This window comes from Staurois parvus, unplaced genomic scaffold (genome assembly GCF_062004578.1).
Source record: "Staurois parvus isolate SC_StPar_1 unplaced genomic scaffold, SC_StPar_1.0 ptg000855l, whole genome shotgun sequence".
In the NCBI taxonomy this organism is placed as follows: Eukaryota; Metazoa; Chordata; class Amphibia; order Anura; family Ranidae; genus Staurois; species Staurois parvus.
This window is the reverse complement of record NW_028318651.1, coordinates 180,616-197,923: the sequence shown is the minus strand read 5'-3', so window position 1 is coordinate 197,923 and position 17,308 is coordinate 180,616. Positions and strand designations below refer to the sequence as shown.

Genomic DNA, 17,308 nt, shown 5'->3' with positions numbered 1-17,308 from the left:
GTGGGGGTGTTGGGAGAAAATGACGAGCGTTGCAATTTTGTCACACAGTTTATTGGAAAAAATTAAACATTACTGAATTTTAGTGAACACAAAACACAGTATAATACTTCATTTTTTTTTGTAAAATATAAAAAGATGATGAATAAATAGATACCAAACATGTCATGTTAAAAAAAAAACATAAATAATTATGTTAAAAAAAAAATTAAGTCAAAATTTAAAAACATTTTTTTTTAAATTATAAATTTTTGGTTATAAACTAGTTTGGGTTTTTTTTTTTACTAAAAAGATAGCTAAATACATTTTGGCCAAAATTTATGAAGAAAGATTACTTATTTTCAAAAACACTTTTTTTTCCAAAATGTTTGGACTTTTTCATTTATATAGCAAAAAAATAAAAATCCCAGCGGTGAATAAATACCACCAAAATAAAGTTTTATCTGTCTTAAAAAAATGCTAAAAAATTCATATGGGTACAGTGTTGCATTACTATTATTATTATACAGGATTTATGGCGCCAACAGTTTGCTCAGCGCTTTACAATATAACGGGAGACAATACAGCAACAATACAGCAACAATACAAGAGGGATGGGAGGGTCCTGATCCTGGGAGCTTATGATCTAGGAGGGAGGGGCTAGTGGTACAAAAGGTAGTAACTGTGGGGGGTGGACTGGTAGGAGGAATAGAAGATTCCATTATTAGCTGAGGGCAGGATAGGCTTCCCTGAAGAGATCGGTTTTCAGAGATCGCCTAAAAGTGAGCAGAGTAGGCGATAGTCTGATAGATTGGGGTAGAGAGTTCCAGAGGATGGTGGAAGCTCTGGAGAAGTCCTGGAGATGAGCATGGGAGGAGGAGACAAGGCATGACCGCGTAATTGTCATTCGAAGTGTGATAGCGCTGAAAGCTGAAAATTGAGGTGGACAGGAAGGGAGTGACAGTGTCCGGACTTGAAGTGGTTAAGTAATGACAGACACAGATAACAAATGTAATAATATTAGAAAATAGAATACGAACGCTTAACTAAAGATGCCTTTTCACCACGGAGCCACGCCCACTTGCACGGCGTGGCACAGATGATCAGATCAGACGCACGCGTAATGCAGCTCTGAGACGCGACTGAATATTCCGAGTTTTAGCTGTAGTTTATACAGGACAATTTGGTTGGATTTGACCAATCGTAAAAAAAAACTATTACCTTCTAAGGAAGATCAAACATTCCTGAAAGGAAATTAGTGGGCTGGCTCGTCCATATAGTCAGTTTACAATGACATTCCCATAGCATGGAGTCATCTAAGGTAACTAGACTTTGGAGGCTTCCTTTCTTAGATATTGTGAGACGACTTTATTAAGAAAATATGAAATTCCCCCCATCAAGCATGTAACACCAAACGGGAATCACTCACCAGCTCGATCCAGGAGTTGACGCTGACGGTGACATCATCAACCGATTCCACGTAATGCCACCAATGACGAGGGACAAATAACACCTGAAGGAAAGAAGAGGACACAGCGTGGATGAGAAGATTTACACGGGAAAGGAGTATTCTGAGACATTCTGCACTGATATTCTGATTTTTAATGTGACGGTCATATTGCTGTTCCATATTTACAAGACTATATTAAACACTATTAGTGGCTTGTTGTCATTAAAGCTGTAGTCCGGTCAGCCAGCTTAGTACAGAAGTAGACATACTTTGTGTGTGTGTGTGTGTGTATATACAGTGGGGATGGAAAGTTTGGGCACCCCAGCTAAAAATGTGTATTAATGTGCATAAAGAAGCCAAGGAAAGATGGAAAAAATCTCCAAAAGGCATCAAATTACAGATTAGACATTCTTATAATATGTCAACAAAAGTTAGATTTTATTTCCATCATTTACACTTTCAAAATAACCAAAAACAAAAAAATGGCGTCTGCAAAAGTTTGGGCCCCCTGCAGAGTTAATATCTTGTACTGCCCCCTTTGGCAAGTATCACGGCTTGTAAACGCTTTTTGTAGCCAGCCAAGAGTCTTTCAGTTCTTGTTTGAGGTATCTTTGCCCATTCTTCCTTACAAAAGTCTTCCAGTTCTTTGAGATTTCTGGGCTGTCTGTCGCACGGCTCTTTTAAGGTCTATCCATAGATTTTCAATGATGTTGAGGTCAGGAGATTGTGAAGGCCATGGCAAAACCTTCAGTTTACGCCTCTTGATGTAATCCCCCCGTGGATTTCGAGGTGTGTTTAGGATCATTATCCATTTGTAGAAGCCATCCTCTCTTTAACTTCAGCTTTTTCACAGATGGCATCAAAGTGTAAATGATGGAAATAAAATCTAACTTTTGTTGACATATTATAAGAATGTCTAATCTGTAATTTGATGCCTTTTGGAGATTTTTCCATCTTTCCTTGGCTTCTTTATGCACATTAATACAAATTTTTAGCTGGGGTGCCCAAACTTTCCATCCCCACTATATATATATATATATATATATATATATATATATATATATATATATACTATATAACTCTAATATGTTAAGTAATAATCGCTAAATAAACAAATATAAATAAAATAAAATTATTGATAATTAGAAAACAAAAAATTATTATCAAAATTATAAGTCACTCGTGTCCAAAATAAAGTCACTCCGATCTTTGTTTCCAAAAATGCAAAAAATCGTTTGGTATCGAGCCCTCCCAATGGCTCCCAAAAGGAAAGTATGTACGGTACCTCAAAAAAAGAGAAAACTCATACAGCGCATTAACTTAAATTCAATATCATACCCATATTACCATATGCACTGTGCAACTTCAAAAAATGTGATAATTAAAGTGAAAAATGTGAACACCGTGTAAAAACCGTGATAGTGAGTAAAGTAATCCAAGTGACCATTCAGTGTACACTTCTATAGTGTAAGGCAGGCCATAGATGGGTTGAAAATCTACTGATTTTTCGTCCATAAAAAAAAAAAAAAAAATCGGCCGATTTTTCCACTATTAATGGGTTAATTGGTCGGCCGTTTTTCTGGATTTTGCCACATTTTTTTATCGGTAAAGTTGGAAAAAAAAAAAGGCCAATTTTCCCGGCAATGATGGGCAAATCGGACGATCTTTTTACCGATAAAAAATCTGCACATGAGCCGTGACCTGCAAGAAGAAAGAAGAAGAGGAAGAAGAGGAGGAAGAAGAGGAAGATGAAATAGAAGAAGAGGAAGAAGAAGAGGAAGGAGAGGAAGAATAAGAGGAGGAAGAGGAAGAAGAGGAACAGGAAGAAGGAGGAAGAGGAAGAGGAGGAAGAGAAAGAAGAAGAAAGAAGAAGGAAAAAGAAGAAAGAAGAAGAATTCCAGTCCGCGATTATACTTGACATGAAAAAGTATTGCGGTTGCAACAATGTATCTATTTGTATCCGAATAAAACATCTGTATCTGAAATGGATACAAATAGATACATTGTTGTAACCACAAGACTTTTTAATGTCAAATATAATAGCGGAGCTCTCTTCAGGGCACAAAAGTAATTAAATGCCGGCCGTAGACGGGACGATTTTTTTTACCGTTGGTGGCAACGTCGGCCTATTGAACGACCGATTTTTTTGTTTTTTTTTGTTAAAAAAACGGACGGTTTTCGACCCATCTATGGCCTGCATAAGGCAAAATACCCTTACCAAAAAAACAAACAAAAAACGCCTTATCAATACTGCGGAGATAAGCAACACGCTCCCACATATATATATATGAGTTGTTTTACCAGCTGGAGGGTTTCTATGATGTTTTAGCCAGTTTTGTCACCCAAGAAGCCCTGCAAGACATCACAGCCAGATCATGGATTGCTCACTCTGCTCTCTTCTCCTGTCAGTTATCGGTCAGGGCACATGCCAGACATAGAGTTAGAGGTTAAGTTGATGGGTTTGGGATTGACCATAAACATACAGTTTGCTGGCCATAGACGGGGTGAAAATCGGCCGATTTTTGCACCGTTAGTGGGTTTATTTGGTCAGTCGTTTTTTGGGGTTTTGGCACATTTTTTTTTATCGGTCAAGTTGGAAAATTCGATTTTCCAGGAAATGATGGGCAAATTGGCCGATCGTTTTACCGATAAAAAATGTGCACATGAGCCGTGAAGAAAAAGAAGAAAAAGAAAGAAGATAAAGAAGAATTCCAGTCCGCTATTATATTTTGTATGAAAAGTCTTGCGGTTGCAACAAATGTATCCATTTGTATCCGAATAAAAACATCTGTAGCCAAAATGGATACAAATGGATACATTGTTGCAACCGCAAGACTTTTCATACAAAATATAATAGCGGACTGGAATTCTTAGGGACAGAAGTAATTATGGGGTTCAATGCCGGCCATAGACGGGACGAAAATCGGCCGATTTTTTTTTACTGTTGGTGGTAACGTCGGCCAATCGAACTACTGATTTTTTGTTTGTTTTTTTAAAAATGGCCGGTTTTCAACCCATCTATGGCCTGCTTTAGAGGGTAGGCTGATGGGTGTGGTTTGGGATTGACTGTAGACACAGAGCTAGGGGTTAGGCTGATGGGTGTGGTCTGGGATTGATCTTCGTCATTGAGTTAAGAGTTAGGTTAATGGGTGTGGTTTGGGATTGACCATAGACAGAGGTAGGGGGTAGGCTGATGGGTATGATCTTGAATTTACCCTAGACACAAAGCTAGGGGTTAGGTTGATGGGTGTGGTCTGGGATTGACCTTAGACACAGAGTTAGGGGTTAGGCTGATGGGTGTGGTTTAGGATTGATTTTAGTCATGGAGTTAAGCGTCAGGTTAATGGATGTGGTTTGGGATTGACCATATAGACAGAGTTAGGGGTTAGGTTGATAGGTGTGGTCTGGGATTTACCTTAGACACAGAGTTAAGGAGTAGGTTGATGGGTATAGTTTGATTGGTGTGGTCCGGAATTGACCTTAGACATAGAGTTAGGGGTAGGTTAATGGGTGTGGTTTGGGATTGACCATAGACAGAGTTAGGGGGTAGGCTGATGGGCATGGTCTTGAATTGACCCTAGACACAGAGTTAGGGGTTAGCCTGATGGGTGTGGTTTAGGATTGATTTTAGTCATGGAGTTAAGAGTCAGGTTAATGGATGTGGTTTGGGATTGACCATATAGACAGAGTTAAGGGTTAGGTTGATAGGTGTGGTCTGGGATTTACCTTAGACACAGAGTTAAGGAGTAGGTTGATGGGTATAGTTTGATTGGTGTGGTCTGGAATTGACCTTAGACATAGAGTTAGGGGTAGTTTAATGGGTGTGGTTTGGGATTGACCATAGACAGAGTTAGGGGGTAGGCTGATGGGCATGGTCTTGAATTGACCCTAGACACAGAGCTAGGGGTTAGGCTGATGGGTGTGGTTTAGGATTGATATTAGTCATTGAGTTAAGAGTTAGGTTAATGGGTGTGGCTTGGGATTGACCATAGACAGAGGTAGGGGGTAGGTTGATGGGTGTGGCTTGAGACTGACTTTAGACACGGAGTTAGGGGTTAGGGTTGATGGATGTGGTTTGGGATTGACCATAGATAAAGTTAGTTGGTAGGTTGATGGGTGTGGTTTGAGACTGACCATATAGACATAGAGTTAGGGGTTAGATTAGTGGGTGTGGTCTGGGATTGACTTTTGACACAGAGTTAGGGAGTAGGTTGATGGGTGTGGTTTGATTGGTGTGGTCTGGGATTGACCTTAGACAGAGTTAGGGGTACGTTAATGGGTGTGGTTTGGGATTGACCATAGACAGAATAAGGTGATAGGTTGATGGGTGTGGTTTGAGATTGACCATATAGACAGAGTTAAGGGTTAGGTTGATAGGTGTGGTCTGGGATTGACCTTAGACACAGAGTTAAGGAGTAGGTTGATGGGTATGGCTTGGGAGTGACCTTAGACATAGAGTTAAGGGTTAGGTTGATGGGTGTGGTCTGGGATTGACCTTAGACATAGAGTTAAGGGTTAGGCTGATGGGTATGGCTTGATTGGGGTGGCCTGGGATTGACCTTAGACATAGAGTTAGGGGTAGGTTAATGGGTGTGGTTTGGGATTGACCATAGACAGAGTAAGGTGGTAGGTTGATGGGTGTGGTTTGAGATTGACTTCAGACAGAGAGTTAGGGGTTAGGTTGATGGGTATGGCTTGGGTGACCTTAGACATAGAGTTAAGGGTTAGGTTGATGGGTGTGGTTTGAGATTGACTTTAGACAGAGAGTCAGGAGTTAGGTTGATGGGTGTGGTTTGAGACTGACCATATAGACATAGAGTTAGGGGTTAGATTAGTGGGTGTGGTCTGGGATTGACTTTTGACACAGAGTTAGGGAGTAGGTTGATGGGTGTGGTTTGATTGGTGTGGTCTGGGATTGACCTTAGACAGAGTTAGGGGTAGGTTAATGGGTGTGGTTTGGGATTGACCATAGACAGAATAAGGTGATAGGTTGATGGGTGTGGTTTGAGATTGACCATATAGACATAGAGTTAAGGGTTAGGTTGATAGGTGTGGTCTGGGATTGACCTTAGACACAGAGTTAAGGAGTAGGTTGATGGGTATGGCTTGGGAGTGACCTTAGACATAGAGTTAAGGGTTAGGTTGATGGGTGTGGTCTGGGATTGACCTTAGACATAGAGTTAAGGGTTAGGTTGATGGGTATGGCTTGATTGGGGTGGCCTGGGATTGACCTTAGACATAGAGTTAGGGGTAGGTTAATGGGTGTGGTTTGGGATTGACCATAGACAGAGTAAGGTGGTAGGTTGATGGGTGTGGTTTGAGATTGACTTCAGACAGAGAGTTAGGGGTTAGGTTGATGGGTATGGCTTGGGTGACCTTAGACATAGAGTTAAGGGTTAGGTTGATGGGTGTGGTTTGAGATTGACTTTAGACAGAGAGTCAGGAGTTAGGTTGATGGGTGTGGTTTGAGATTGACTTTAGGCAGAGAGTTAGAGGTTAGGTTGATGGGTGTGGTTTGAGATTGTCCTTAGACATAAAGGTAGGTGTTAAATTGATGGCTATTCTTAGGGATTAGCCTGAGGATTAGAGTTAAAGGTTAAACTGATGGTGTTATGGATTAACCTGGAGGATGGAGTTGGAGTTAGGTGGATGTTTAGGGATTAGCCTGAGGGATACAATTAGGAACTAGGTGGATGGTTGGGGTTAGGAATTACCCCTGAGGGATACAATTATGGGTTAGGTTTATGGCTGCAGTTAGGAATTAGTCTGAGAAATAGAGCTAGGGATTAGGTTGACGTTTGTCTTTAGGGACTAACCTTAGGGATATAGTTTTCAGCTAGGTGGATGGTTGGAGTTAGGGATTAGTCTTCAGAATAGAGGTTTGGTTGATGGTTACAGTTAAAGAGTAGCTTGAGGAATACAGCTAGGGTTAGGTTGATGGCATTAGGGATTAAACTGAGGATTTGGGGTGATGTTTGTGGTTAAGGATTAGCTTGAACAATACATTTAGGGGTTAGGTGGATGGTTAGGGTTAGGGATTAGCCTGAGGGATAAAGTTAGGGGTTAGGTTGATGGCTGCAGTTAGTGATTAGTCTGAGGGATCGTGTTAGGGACTTGTTGAATGGTTCGAGTTAGGGACAGGTTTGAGGGACAGCATTAGGGGTTAGCCTGAAGGATGGAATTAGGGGCTAGGTTGATGCTTTCAGTTTGAGATAGAGGAGTATACTTGGGGGCTAGGTGGATAGTTGGGGTTAGGGATTAGCCTGAGGGATACAGTTAGGAGCTAGGTGGATGGTTGGGGTTATGGATTTGCCTGAGGGATACAGTTGGGTTTAAGTTGATGGTTGGTTGGGGTTAAAGATTATCTTGAGGGATAGAGTTGATGGCGTTATTGATTACTTGGGGAGAGGGTTAGGGGCTAGATTGATAGCTGGCAATTAAAATTGAATTGAATGACATCTTTAGGGATTAGCTTGAGAGATACAATCACGGGTTGGTTTGCTGGTTGAGGTTACGGATGTAGGAAACAGAGTTAGATAGATGGTTGATGGCACATCTCAAACTTCATGATTAGATTGGTGATTACGGTTATCCATTACATTAAGGAATGGTGTAAGGCAGGGGATAGGATGAGGGATAGTGTTAGGATAGATCTTAGGGTAAGAGTCACCATTAAATTCTTGGGGTATAATTATTGCCATACGGAAACATCATGGTTTCTTTACGCATCAGTGCTATATACTGTACATATCGAAGGAAAATCCAATCACTCACAATTTATTGCAACTGAAAACTTCTGAGCCAAAACAAATAAATGCTCTGTCTAAATTTTCAGAGGGCAAAGTACCAAGTACCAAACATACAAGCCCCCTATACTTGACGTCATATTCAGCAATGATCTATAATGCAGCCAGCTCTGTCTCACAGAGGGGAATACAGACTAGACTTGAATATACCGATCTTTATAATGCTGATCCAGACAGAACACAATATTCCGCCACCTTTTACCACCCCGCTAATCCTCCTAGAGAATTGAGTTGTTACAATACAACCTGATTTCAACAAGCCGGTAATGAGGCGGAAAAGTTCAATTTCCCTAAAAAGAGACCTCCAGAAATTACAGAGCGGAAAAAAATAAAATACAAAGTTCTGAGCTGTGAAGAGGCAGCAGGACCAGCGGGGAGAATTGAAAATAGATTTGTCACAATGCTTTGGGAAAACCTAATGTGGATGTTTTCTTACATAACTGAGCTTCCTATAAATAACACACAAATAGACATAAACGTTCTGACATCTGAAGGAGCTCGAGATATCTGACAATGGATGTCTTAAAGCAGCCAAAGCTAACCTTTGTTATCTGCGCTTGGTCGACATCCTGGGGGAAGGGGGGCAAAAATAGCTGGAATGTCACCTCATTCAACTGTTTCCTAAAATGTATCACATATAGTATGATGGAATTCTTTAAAAACTCCAACAATTTTACATTCTGCGCCTTGCTACCTCAACACAATCCTGCAGAAGGTGCCTGACGGCTGACAACCACTTGACCGAACTAAAACGTGAGGTCTAGTATTGGATGGGGTACCAAGGAGGCTGAGGTTTCCCACTTCAAATATTGTCCTCAAGACAACTTTAGACTAGGGTGCCTAAGGGAGGGAATCCATGTATTTAATGATTGGATGATAGTCCAACTTCCCCACCAACCATTTTAGATAAAAGTAGCACAAACAAAAAGTGCAAGAGGAGCAGTGTGCCCCAGTTTATGGGATGGTTGGAGTTAGGCTGAGGTATAGAGTTTGAGATTGATTGTTGGTTGGGCTTAGGTTTAGAGATAGAGGTAGGGGTTAGGTTGATGGTTGGGTTTATGCTGAGGTATAGATTTTGAGATTTGTTTAATAGTTGGGATTAGGTTTAGAGATAGAGTTGGGGTAAGATTGATGGTTAAGCTGAGGTATAGTGTTTGAGGTTTGATTGCCGGCTGGGATTCGGTTGAGTATAGCGTTTGAGGTTTAAATGAAGGTTAATATTAGGCATAGGGATAGAATCAGGGGTTAGACTGGCAGTTGGGGTTAGGCTGAGGAAGGGATAGGGGTTAGGTTGATAGTTGGGGTTAGGGATTAGGCTCTGGGATAGTGTTAAGGGTTAGGATGGTGGTTGGGTTGGGTTAGGTTGAGGTATAGAGTTTGAGGCTAGATTGATGGTTAGAATTAGGTATAGGGATAGAATTAGATGTTAGCTTGATGGTTGGGTTTAGGCTGAGGTATAGAGTTTGAGGTTTGAGTGATGGTTGGCTTCAGGCTAAGGTATAGAGTTTGAGGTTTGATTGATGGTTGGGGTTAGGCTGAGGCTTAGAGTTTGAGGTTTGATTGATGGTTGGCTTCAGGCTAAGGTATAGAGTTTGAGGTTTTATTGATGGTTGGGGTTAGGCTAAAGTATAGAGTTTGAGGTTTGATTGATGGTTGGGGTTAGGCTGAGGCTTAGAATTTGAGGTTTGATTGATGGTTGGGGTTAGGCTGAGGCTTAGAGTTTGAGGTTTGATTGATGGTTGGGGTTAGGCTAAAGTATAGAGTTTGAGGTTTGATTGATGGTTGGGGTTAGGCTGAGGCTTAGAGTTTGAGGTTTGATTGATGGTTGGGGTTAGGCTGAGGCTTAGAGTTTGAGGTTTGATTGATGGTTGGGGTTAGGCTGATGTATAGAGTTTGAGGTTTGATTGATGGTTGGGGTTAGGCTGAGGCTTAGAGTTTGAGGTTTGATTGATGGTTGGGGTTAGGCTGATGTATAGAGTTTGAGGTTTGATGGTAAGCAAAGGTATAGAGTTGGAGGTTTAGAAGATTGTTGGGGTTAGGCTGAGACATGAAATTAGGGGTTAGGTTGATGGTTGGTGTCAGAGATTAACATGAGGAATGTTTGGGGTTACAGATTAGCATGCGCTAATGCACAGGCTGACCTTTTCCACTTCCTGCTCTAGACTCTTGGCAGATGTTGCAGACCAGGTTTTGTTTCTGATAGTAACACAACGTCAGCTGCAAAATCAAGATCTATCAGTTGGGATCGTTCTTGCTATGGGATTCCAAAACATGGGGCATCTGCTCTCCTCAACACTAAATCTATAGTCAATAGAAGTAGGAGTGGTGAAAGGATGCAGACACTTTTGATAAATTTTAATGCAATTTGGAATCTCTTTTGAAATCACAGAAAAGTTTTGGTTGAACTCAAAGTTTCTCTTCAAGGACCATTGACCTTACAATGTGGATATAGGTCTGCTCCAGCTGCATCCATGAAAGACAAAGCAGCAGGATAATGAACACACCAACTTCCAGCTGCTGATCACTGTCATTTGACATTCCCAACTGCCATAGGTCTAAGGTCTCCTTGTTAGCTGAAGTCCCTTGAATAGGATTGGATTGGTCAGTGGGGTCCATATTACTTTGGTCATGAAGGGATCAACAGCTTTCTGTCAACGATTTGGGTTCAGAGGCCATTCATAGACCTAAGACTGAACTCCTCGATAGTTTCAGTACCATGACTATCACAAATAGCGCATCGTAACCAGCGGATCCTTTAGGTTGATGGACCTTTTACCCGTCTGATCTCCACATGCACCTTTAGCTCACTTGGCGGGAATGGCGTTGATCCGGCGGAGGAAGTCGACAGGAATTAGGGCAGATTTATATGTTGTTTCATTGTGTCTAACAGCAAAACAAATGCTGTCAGTGTCCCAGCAGTCCTCTCAATTTTCTCAGGAAGCCCGAGAGAGATTGGATTATATGACTGGTTGGAAGGACAGCGCCGCACGCCAGCGTCATCTCACCGCCAAATCCGCCGCTTCCCAGGTGGTCGGAACAGAAAGCATTTTACTTTTATTACCGTCAAATGAAAGCGGAGCGTCTGCCTGACACAATTACTAGGACAATTCTCTCCGATTACAGAAGTGAGGTGAAAAGCCATCGGAGATAGAGGACCAAACCTACACCATTGGGAGTACACTGCCTCCACCATCTATGTATGGCGGGGAAAGGGGGGGGGGGGGTACAGCTTGCCATATGCTGATCCGAGCAATGCATTGAGCATTAGGAGGGAGCCTAAATGTTTGCAAACCTGTACCCTGCCAGTCTGCTGTGGAACTACAAATCCCACTAATCCAGCCAGATAGAGGGATCCTAAAGCCTGTACCCCTCAACATACCCTACGGGGACCGGCCATGTCACAGCTTATCTTAAAGGGCGCACAATAACCTATTCAAGGGATAAACTGTCCAATAACAGGAACCGCAACAGGGGCTGGGATAAACCCGCATGCTGCCGGGGGTGCTTAACCACTTCCAGTCCGGACACTTTCACCCTCTTCCAGTCCGGGCACTTTCACCCCCTTCCAGTCCGCACACTTTCACCCCCCTTCCAGTCCGGGCACTTTCCCCCCCTTCCAGTCCGCACACTTTCCCCCCCTTCCAGTCCGGACACTTTCACCCTCTTCCAGTCCGGACACTTTCACCCCCTTCCAGTCCGCACACTTTCCCCCCCTTCCAGTCCGGACACTTTCCCCCCCTTCCAGTCCGGACACTTTCCCCCCCTTCCAGTCCAGACACTTTCACCCCCCTTCCAGTCCGGACACTTTCCCCCCCTTCCAGTCCGGACACTTTCACCCCCCTTCCAGTCCGGACACTTTCCCCCCCTTCCAGTCCGGACACTTTCCCCCCCTTCCAGTCCGGACACTTTCACCCTCTTCCAGTCCGGACACTTTCACCCTCTTCCAGTCCGGACACTTTCCCCCCCTTCCAGTCCGGACACTTTCCCCCCCTTCCAGTCCGGACACTTTCACCCCCCTTCCAGTCCGGACACTTTCCCCCCCTTCCAGTCCGGACACTTTCACCCTCTTCCAGTCCGGACACTTTCACCCTCTTCCAGTCCGGACACTTTCACCCCCTTCCAGTCCAGACACTTTCACCCCCTTCCAGTCCGGACACTTTCCCCCCTTCCAGTCCGGACACTTTCCCCCCCCTTCCTGTCCGGACACTTTCCCCCCCTTCCTGTCTGGACACTTTCCCCCCCTTCCTGTCCGGACACTTTCACCCCCTTCCAGTCCGGACACTTTCACCCCCTTCCAGTCCGGACACTTCCCCCCCCCTTCCCCCAGGCCAATTTTCAGCTTTCAGCGCTATCACACTTTGAATGACAATTGCGCGGTCATGCAACACTGTACCCATATGAATTTTTTAGCATTTTTTTGTGACAGATAAAGCTTTATTTTGGTGGTATTTATTCACCGCAGGGATTTTTATTTTTTTTGCTATGTAAATTAAAAAGTCCAAAAATGTTGAAAAAAAAGTGTTTTCCTTATAAAATTTTGCAAATAAATAGTATTTCATCATAAATCTTGGCCAAAATTTATTCCGTTATATTTTTAGTAAAACAAAAAATAACCCAAATTAGTTTATAACCAAAATTATAATTTTTAAACATTTTTTTTTTACATTTTTTTATATTATTTTTTATTTATTATTTTTTTTTACATACTGTCACCCTAGCAGTACAGTGTCACCATGGTGACACTGTACTACTTGTGGGGGGGTGATGATTTTTTTTTTTTTTTTTTACACTGATTGCTTTTACACCCATAAAGGCTGTAAAATCACTAATTTCTCCGTCTCTCTGGCTGCATTCTTGCAGCCATTGAGAACTACTGAGTGAGCTGTGATTGGTCACAGCTTGTCACATGGTACAAGGCTGTTGTGAATAGCCTTGTACCATGTGACCTCTGTGATCATTCACAGATTTCACATGCAGTAAGCAATGATGTCACAAGTGACATCTTGTTTACTACTCTGCATGTGATCACGGATTGGCCAATCAGTGATCACATGATCGGGACCTCGTACAGAGGTCCCGTCCGACGACAGGTGTTCCACTGTGTCCGGAGGACCGCCAATCAGTGATCACATGATCGAGACCTCGTACAGAGGTCCCGTCCGACGATTGGTGTTCCACTGTGTCCGGAGGACACAGCGGGCACCGGATCGCGGTGCTGCGTGCTCCCAGGGAGCACATTTATAAACTGCCACCCGACCCTGCACTGCCACCATCCAGCCGTTTATATACAACAGCCGGACGGGAGGTGGTTAAAGTGTTACTAAACCCAAAACAGTAAAATCAGTCTGTAGATGCAGCAAAGCATGCTTGTTATACTCACTGTGGAACCTAAGGGGTTCATCCTCTGCATTGTGTAAAAAGGCTGTGTGATCCTGTCTTCTCTGATCCTCCCCTTCTTCCAGTGCCCCCCCTCTTATGTCCTGATAAGACATATCGTGTGGAGACACTCTGCACATGCTCAGTTTGGTGTGTATTGCTAGAGTGGGGTTTTTTTGCCCTTTGTGAGAGCAATGGAAGCAGCACAGGGCCAATCAGCACTGTCCAGACAGAGGTCAGGGGTTCTGTAATCTCCTAGAGCAGAAAGAAAACTCCTCCTACAAGCTGTAACCAGTGCTCTGCTGGACACTGATAGAGGTCACAAGACTGCTATATACTGCTGATGAGAAAAGGTATTTAGCAGTTTATATTTACTAAAATAATTGCATTTCCATGTCCTGTGTACTGACACAATCCTGGGGGGACGTCAAATGATCAGCGATCTCTGAATGGTGCTATTGCTGAGCGGCTGACCTCCTGTGTTCAGAATGCCGCAGGGCACCAGCTCAGCACGGGACCCAGAAGCTAATGGAGATCACTGTAGTAGTGGTGTAGTAGCAGAATCTACTACATTGATTTCCAACTTCCACAAGGATCCCACAGGTATGGTATATCCATAGTTAGTCCAATATAGAACAATGTAACTATGTAAAAATATCCATACCTGGAGAATGCAAGCTGTGTAAAGACTTCTTTTTATGGCCCTCACAGATCTAACTGCCAGGTACATGGGCAGAAATGGCACCTTTAACCCTTAGCAGGGGCATCAAACCCCATTTCATCACGGGCCGCATTATGGTTGCCCTCTATAGGCCAGTTGTATCTGTAAGACTAGATGTCCAGAGCCCCCCCCTTCCCTTTACATCGGATGTCAAGAGCCCCCCAACCATCAGAAGTCAAGAGTCCCCCACCCTTCCTTGCATTCCCTTACCTTGTGCTGCTGGGAAGAAGTTGAGGGAAGATCTGGGAAAAAGAAAGTGCAGGGTCTGGAGGACAGCCTTGTATTGACACAAATGCTTGTGGTCATTGGGAAGAATTACCCCTTTACAGATGGCAAAAATCAATGATGTCAGAGGGAACTTATCTGAGAGGCAGAAATTGCTCACTGCCCAAGGAACCCCTAGTAACCTCCAGAGGAACCCTGGTTGATAAACCCCACTTTAGATGGTCCATTCCCTTATGTGATAGGCGAGCAGGTCTGACCATGGACCTTGTGCTGCTGGGAAGAAGTTGAAGGAAGAGCTGGGAAAAAGAAAGTGCAGGGTCTGGAGGACGGCCTTGTATTTGACACAAATGCTTCTGGTCATTGGGAAGAATTACCCCTTTACAGATGGCTAAAAAGCTCAATGGTGTCAGAGGGAACTTATCTGAGAGGCAGAAATTGCTCATTGCCCAAGGAACCCCTAGTAACCTCCAGAGGAACCCTGGTTGATAAATCCCACTTTAGATGGTCCATTCCCTTATGTGATAGGCGAGCAGGTCTGACCATGGACCTTGTGCTGCTGGGAAGAAGTTGAGGGAAGATCTGGGAAAATAAGTGCAGGGTCTGGAGGACGACTAGAGGAGGCCTTGAGACAGCTGCTGGAGTCTGCTGAATGCTGAAACCAGGGGAAGCAGAGATGAGGAGGGTGCTGCGGCTGCTAAGAGAGGCTCGGGATCTGTAGGAGGAGTTCTGTTCTCTCTGCTACCAACTGCTTAGACTGGATACAAGGGGGGTGCCGCAGCTGCAGGTGAGGTGCGAGGACCACATGAAATGGCCTGGTGAGCCAGGATCTGCCAGCAGGCCTTGTATTTGACACAAATGCTTGTGGTCATTGGGAAGAATTACCTCTTTACAGATGGCCAAAAAGATCAATGGTGTCAGAGGGAACTTATCTGAGAGGCAGAAATTGCTCATTGCCCAAGGAACCCCTAGTAACCTCCAGAGGAACCCTGGTTGATAAACCCAGCTTTAGATGGTCCTTTCCCTTATGTGATAGGTGAGCAGGTCTGACCATGGACCTTGTGCTGCTGGGAAGAAGTTGAAGGAAGAGCTGGGAAAAAGAAAGTGCAGGGTCTGGAGGACGCCCTTGTATTTGACACAAATGCTTGTGGTCATTGGGAAGAATTACCTCTTTACAGATGGCCAAAAAGATCAATGATGTCAGAGGGAACTTATCTGAGAGGCAGAAATTGCTCATTGCCCAAGGAACCCCTAGTAACCTCCAGAGGAACCCTGGTTGATAAATCCCACTTTAGATGGTCCATTCCCTTATGTGATAGGCGAGCAGGTCTGACCATGGACCTTGTGCTGGGAAGAAGTTGAGGGAAGATCTGGGAAAAAGAAAGTACAGGGTCTGGAGGACGACTTGAGTCAGCTGCTGGAGTCTGCTGAATGCTGAAACCAGGGGAGGCGGAGATGGGGAGGGTGCTGCGCCTGCTAAGAAAGGCTCGGGATCTGTAGGAGTTCTGTTCTCTCTGCTACCAACTGCTTAGACTGGGGGGGAACTAGACGAGCTTCATGCAGGAGCGCAGGATCTGGTGGAGGAGTTCTGTCCTGCTCTCTGCTGCCGACTGCTGGAACAAGGCGGGTGATGGAGACAAGGGGGGCGCCGCAGCTGCAGGTGAGGTGTGAGGACCACATGAAATGGCCTGGTGGGCCAGATTCGGCCAGCAGGCCTTGTATTTGACACAAATGCTTGTGGTCATTGGGAAGAATTACCCCTTTACAGATGGCTAAAAAGATCAATGGTGTCAGAGGGAACTTATCTGAGAGGCAGAAATTGCTCATTGCCCAAGGAACCCCTAGTAACCTCCAGGAGGAACCCTGGTTGGTAAACCCCGCTTTAGATGGTCCTTTCCCTTATGTGATAGGCGAGCAGGTCTGACCATGGACCTTGTGCTGCTGGGAAGAAGTTGAGGGAAGATCTGGGAAAAAAAGTGCAGGGTCTGGAGGACGACTAGAGGAGGCCTTGAGTCAGCTGCTGGAGTCTGCTGAATGCTGAAACCAGGGGAGGCGGAGATGGGGAGGGTGCTGCGGCTGCTAAGAGAGGCTCGGGATCTATAGGAGTTATGTTCTCTCTGCTACCAACTGCTTAGACAGGGGGGGAACAAGATGAGCTTCATGGAGAAGCGCAGGATCTGGTGGAGGAGTTCTGTCCTTCTTTCTGCTGCCGACTGCTGGAACAAGGCGGGAGATGGAGACAAGGGGGGCGCCGCAGCTGCAGGTGAGATGCGAGGACCACATGAAATGGCCTGGTCGGCCAGAATCAGCCAGCAGGCCTTGTATTTGACACAAATGCTTGTGGTCATTGGGAAGAATTACCCCTTTACAGATGGCTAAAAAGATCAATGGTGTCAGAGGGAACTTATCTGAGAGGCTGAAATTGCTCAATGTCCAAGGAACCCCTAGTAACCTCCAGAGGAACCCTGGTTGATAAACCCCACTTTAGATGGTCCTTTCCCTTATGTGATAGGCGAGCAGGTCTGACCATGGAAAGAAAAAAAAAAGGACTTCCATGATGCAATGAGGGCTTTGTCCGCTCTGCTCCTACATAGGCATGATGAAAATGGCGACACTTTGATCGGGATACTAAAAAAAAAGAAAAAAAGAAGGATCTCTATGATATACCCTCTAATTTCCATCCAAAAATAAGAGCTTTCATGCTATTTATAATACGGCCTTCAAATAGCTCATTATAACCAGCAGATCCGAAATTCC

The 17,308-nt window shown here is 44.1% G+C and overlaps 1 protein-coding gene across 1 annotated transcript in view; it reads right to left on the bottom strand.

Moving 5' to 3' along the window:
• HSPBAP1 (HSPB1 associated protein 1) overlaps nucleotides 1–17,308 on the bottom strand; it is a 142,204-nt gene that overhangs the window by 34,349 nt on the left and 90,547 nt on the right. The window contains exon 6 of the mRNA XM_089655606.1: nucleotides 1,406–1,489. Coding sequence (XP_089511732.1) covers nucleotides 1,406–1,489 — 84 coding nt within the window. The remainder of the gene's footprint in view (nucleotides 1–1,405; nucleotides 1,490–17,308) is intronic.